This window comes from Galeopterus variegatus, unplaced genomic scaffold, assembly GCF_000696425.1.
Source record: "Galeopterus variegatus unplaced genomic scaffold, G_variegatus-3.0.2 Scaffold2550, whole genome shotgun sequence".
NCBI lineage: Eukaryota > Metazoa > Chordata > Mammalia > Dermoptera > Cynocephalidae > Galeopterus > Galeopterus variegatus.
The window spans coordinates 225,632-230,540 of record NW_007728661.1 but is presented as its reverse complement, the minus strand read 5'-3'; the positions used below and the strand labels follow the sequence as shown (position 1 = coordinate 230,540).

Sequence of the window (4,909 nt, the reverse complement as noted above, 5' to 3'; positions counted from 1 at the left end):
TCTGTGTGTGTGAGATGACAATCGTCACATGTTTGTTGGCCCATTAAGTGGAAATTGGAGCTGGAGCATCGTCACATGTTTGTTGGCCCATTAAGTGGAAATTGGAGCCAGCTCTCACATGTGTGGCCGTGTGCCTGTGCTGGCCCATGTTTTGGTGCAAGTGCACACGCACGTGACATGCAGGCACATGCGTGCCTCGTGACTAGCGATGCTTCTGCAGTGCTGTGTGGGTGACGCTGCTCAGAGCCTCTCTTCTTTGATGGTTTGTGGTGGGTTGTTAAATGGTTTGAATTCTTTTCTCTTTTAAGACTCTTAAAATTGCCTCTTTGGGAGATTAGCTAAAGATGCATTCACTGCCACCCACGAGCCTGGAAGTGAATTTCCATCAGTCACGAAATCTGGTCCTTAGTTGTGTCTTTGCTCCCCTTAGCCAAGGACTTTATTTGCCACTTGCTGGAGAAGGACCCGAATGAGCGATACACCTGCGAGAAGGCCTTGAATCACCCCTGGTAAGTGAGAAATGGGGTAGGCTCTAGCCCTAGTGTTGTGGGGCCCCAAATCATGCATTCCCAGGAATCTGCTTGTCCTGAGCTCTTTGCTGTTGCAACATGCACGGAGCCTGCAACTGTGCCTCAGGTCCAGGTGGAGATGTGAATGACACTTAACTGAGCAGATTCTGACCTAAGGGTGGAAGCTGAGTTATCCAGTCGAGTGCAGGAGGCAGACGCAGGCGGGTGCTGTCATTCAACGCCGGGATGGGGCAATACTCAGAAGCAGTCACTTTGAGAGGCACCAAGAATTGGCAACTCTGTCCCATTCTTAAGAGCTTCATTGAACTCTGGGACCAAAACCTCTTCCATGTGAAGTGATTCAAGAATAATCACAAAGCAACCAGTTGGTAAAATAGGAAAAGAAAGTCTTGAAACATTTTTTCCCATGTCATTCCACTGCTCAAGAATTCACAATAGCTCCCCAGTTCCTACCACAGCAAGCCTACATTCCTTCGTATGTCCAGGTTTTCCCTAATCTGGCCTGACCTCTGGAATCCCCAGCCTCCTCTCCCAGGATTCCCACATACCTTCTCTGTTGCATACAGGCCTAAGAGCTATACTTCTCTCCTGCCCTCTCTCCTACCCCCACCATATACCAAGCTTTCCTAACTACACTTTGGGTCATACCACTTTCACCACCTAGAAAGTTCTGCCACTTGTCCTACACATAACATCCTTCAAGATCCAGATCCGTCTCTGCACTGCCCTGAAGCCCCCGACTCCTGCAGACCATTCAGACTTCCTTACTGCTCTTTCTTGTTTGCACAATTTACCATGAATTATTCTAGTCCACAGTGTGAAACAGCGCCCCACACTTGCACAGTAAGCTGTAAGCTCCTAGGGATCAGGACCCATGTCTCCTACTTCTCTGGGTCCCTTAGTAGCTGTCACAGTACTGTGCACACAGCAAGTGCCTGAGGAACTCCTAGAGACGAGTGATGAACAGGCGAAGGGGACCGGAATGGGGCAGCCTACATCAGATGGCCTTGTTCAGGAGGGCTTCCAGAAGGAGGTGGGATCTGAACAAGATTTTAAGCTAAAGGGTGGTGATGACCCAAGTACCCTTTGATGCAAGGGTCAACTAACTTTTTCTGTAAAGGGCCAGATAGTAAATATTTTCGGCTTTGCTAGACATACCATCTAAGTGGCAACTACTCAACTCTGCTGGTGTCATGCAAAAGCAGCCTCAGTCAATGCCTGAATAAATGGGTACAGCTGTGTTCCATTAAAACCTTATTTACAGACACAGGAAATGGGTAGATTGGGCCCACAGGCCATAGTTTGCCAATACTGCTCTGCAGCAAGGTTTGCTTTTGCCAGAGCATAAGCCCACTATGACCTGTGCAGGGAGACAGAAGAGCCCTGGTTGTAGCCTTTCCTACTGTGGGCCACCAGTCTCCTGGGGCACTCTACTCAGCTCTAACCTGGACCTACATGCACAGCCCCTGCTCACCTCCTGGCTGAGTGTCCTTAGTCACCCAGTAGCCAGGTGTCCCCTCCTACATCCACAGGATTGACGGAAACACAGCCCTCCACCGGGACATCTATCCATCAGTCAGCCTCCAGATCCAGAAGAACTTTGCTAAGAGCAAGTGGAGGGTAAGCAGTCCTCTCCAGGGGGTAGGAAGGCTGTTCTGGGCCCCTGGAGGCTGGGCTGTGGCACAGCATTGACGGAAACACAGCCCTCCACCGGGACATCTATCCATCAGTCAGCCTCCAGATCCAGAAAAACTTTGCTAAGAGCAAGTGGAGGGTAAGCAGTCCTCTCCAGGGGGTAGGAAGGCTGTTCTGGGCCCCTGGAGGCTGGGCTGTGGCACAGGCTGGCATAAGGGCTTTCCCTGGGGTATTCCAGCTCCCTGGAGCTCCCTGTACCCTCTGTGAAATCAGAAGTGGTTTCAAGAGGCCATAGCAAAGGGAAAGCTTGAGGCCGAGGCACTCTGAGGCTGCAGAAGGCCAGCAGCTGCTCCCGTGTCCCCTCAGCAAGCCTTCAACGCAGCAGCCGTAGTGCACCACATGCGGAAGCTGCACATGAACCTGCACAGCCCGGCCGCACGCCCGGGGCTGGAGAACAGGCTGCCTGTCACTCAAGCCTCAGAAGCCTCCAGACCCCGCTCCCCTGAGATTGCCATCACCGAGGCCCCCGCCCTGGACCAGACTGTGGCACTCCCTGCACTGCCCCGGCTGCCCTGCCTACACAGCATCCGGCCCGCTGCCCCCATTGGCAGGTCCCTCAACTGCCTGGTCAATGGCTCCCTGCGCATCAGCAGCAGCCTGGTGCCCATGCACCAAGGGCCCCTGGCCACCGGGCCCTGTGGCTGCTGCTCCAGCTGCCTGAGCATTGGGAACAAAGGGAAGTCGTCCTACTGCTCCGAGCCCACTCTCCTCAAGAAGAGCAACAGAAAACAGTACGTACTTTCAGCCAGAGACAGAGCCCTACGCTGCTCAGCCTGGTCTGAAAGAACTCGGGCAACGGGACTGAAAGAAACTGACAGAATGGCTCTCCCGCTCGTGGGCAGCCTTCTAGGGTGGGAAGAGCCCCAGAGCAGGGGTCAGGGGAAACGCTTGCAGCCCTGTCCCTACCGCTCACTAGCCGTGAGGCCATTGACAAGGCAGTGACTATCTCTGTTCCTAGTCTGCTCATCTGTAAAATGGGTTGATTTGTATTTGCCCGCTCAGTCTGCCTCACAGAGGCACTTTAAAAGTTTAGTAAAGCAACAGAGATAACAAAAGGTCACAGAAAACTGGGTATACGTGAGTGGTGAGCGTTGGATTCCCTGAGTTCCCAGGGCCTCTCTGTTGGGGGGTAGGGGGTGAGGGGCCTGGTTGTCTTGTTTGCCTTTTCTGCAGGAGCTGGTACTTTCTGAACCCCATGAAGGGAGAGCCGAGCAGCTGCCACAGGCACAGAGAACTTACCCGCCGCCCCCAGCCCCCGCTGGCTCTTCTTCCTTCCCCAAATACTTCAAAGCTGTCTCTCCACTTCCTTTCTAGGAATTTCAAATCAGAGGTCATGGTGCCAGTCAAAGCCGGCAGCAGCTCCCACTGCCGGGCAGGACAGACTGGAGTCTGTCTCATTATGTGATCCCTGGAGGCTGAGCTGTGTCACTGTACTTTTCAGGTGAGGGGACCAGAGGTGGGAGGGCCAGGTCTTGGGGCAAGCTTCTGTCCCAGAGGACAGTCCCATCCCAGACTCTAAATGCTGGGATCTGAGGGGGCCAGATGTGGCAGCCCCACCCTCACCTCCGACCCTTTTCTTTGCAGGAGAGAAGTTCAACTCTTCTCTGCCTTCCAAACCTGGTGTCTTCCCGGCAGGAGGAGGAAGGGGAGGAAGGGTATCAGGGCTTGGCAGGAGCAGTTTCTGGCCAGAGGCACCAGCTTGTGCCACGGGGGCAGAGCCTCACAGGAGGCCTGTGGGGAGCCCCAGGGCGTGGAGGCCTCGTGGAAGCTGTGGGCAGGGGGAGCGGCCTCCACTGGCTTCCAGGTCTCCCTGACCTGCCTGCTCTGTGCCCCACACCCTGCGTGCCGTGGCTCTGTGCAGTGTCCATGCATAGCTCTCGCCTGAGTCTGTGTTGTCTGTTGTGAAAAGCTTCATGGGCTGGCCAGGCTGTGCCACCTTCTCCAAGCAAAGCCATATGGAGCATCTGCCCAGACTCCCACTCTCTGCACTGTCACTGCTGTTCTCGGGCCTCCATCCTCACGGCCAGAATGGGCTCGTGCATGGAGCTGCCTGCCCGTGTGCATGAGTGACCGGCAGCTCCCAGGGTCTGCCTGGGCGCCCTCAGAGTCCCGATCCTGAGCTCCAGAATTAGCCCCAGCCACGCTGAGACCCAGCCAGCCTACCCTGGCACATGTCTGACCCTCCCTCCCTGTCCCAAGCTAAAAGCAGTGCCACACCCTCCAAGGAAAGAAATCCATGGCTAGTAAGGAATTCTCATCCCGGCCACGTGCCCTCCACACACACGCCCGAGTCAGTAAACACTGGATGTCGGCTGTTTTAATTTCAGCCGGGAATTTGAATCCTGCCTCTGTTCCCCTTTCTCTCCACAGAAGACAGGCACGTCGTCCTCCCCCAGTTTTCTTGCCCCCATCCCCTCCGGCTTCATGCTCGGTGTTGTGCTTAATAAAATGGACATATTTTTCTCTATGAGGCTTCATTTGGTTCTTTCAAAGTCGGAAGCACCTCAGGGACTTCTGAGCCTGTGTGGAGTGGGAAGCACTAGGGAGCACACCGGCCCCTAGGGACCCGAGGGACGCGATTCCCACCAGCCTTGGGACAGGTTCTGTTGGAGCCCAGGCAGCCTGGCCCCAGCATGCACTCTCTTAACGGCTGTACTAGATGACCGTGAGTTTGTAGGCCTGCT

General features: G+C 54.8%; 1 protein-coding gene across 1 annotated transcript in view; it reads left to right on the top strand.

Moving 5' to 3' along the window:
• The window catches only part of CAMK1G (calcium/calmodulin-dependent protein kinase IG), a 35,035-nt gene extending 30,342 nt beyond the window's left edge, over window positions 1-4,693 (top strand). Inside the window, exons 9-13 of the mRNA XM_008582259.1 lie at window positions 431-509; window positions 2,063-2,150; window positions 2,532-2,956; window positions 3,540-3,666; window positions 3,810-4,693. Of these exons, the coding sequence (XP_008580481.1) occupies window positions 431-509; window positions 2,063-2,150; window positions 2,532-2,956; window positions 3,540-3,630 (683 nt within the window). The 3' untranslated portion in view covers window positions 3,631-3,666; window positions 3,810-4,693. The remainder of the gene's footprint in view (window positions 1-430; window positions 510-2,062; window positions 2,151-2,531; window positions 2,957-3,539; window positions 3,667-3,809) is intronic.
• Window positions 4,694-4,909: the final 216 nt, after the last annotated feature.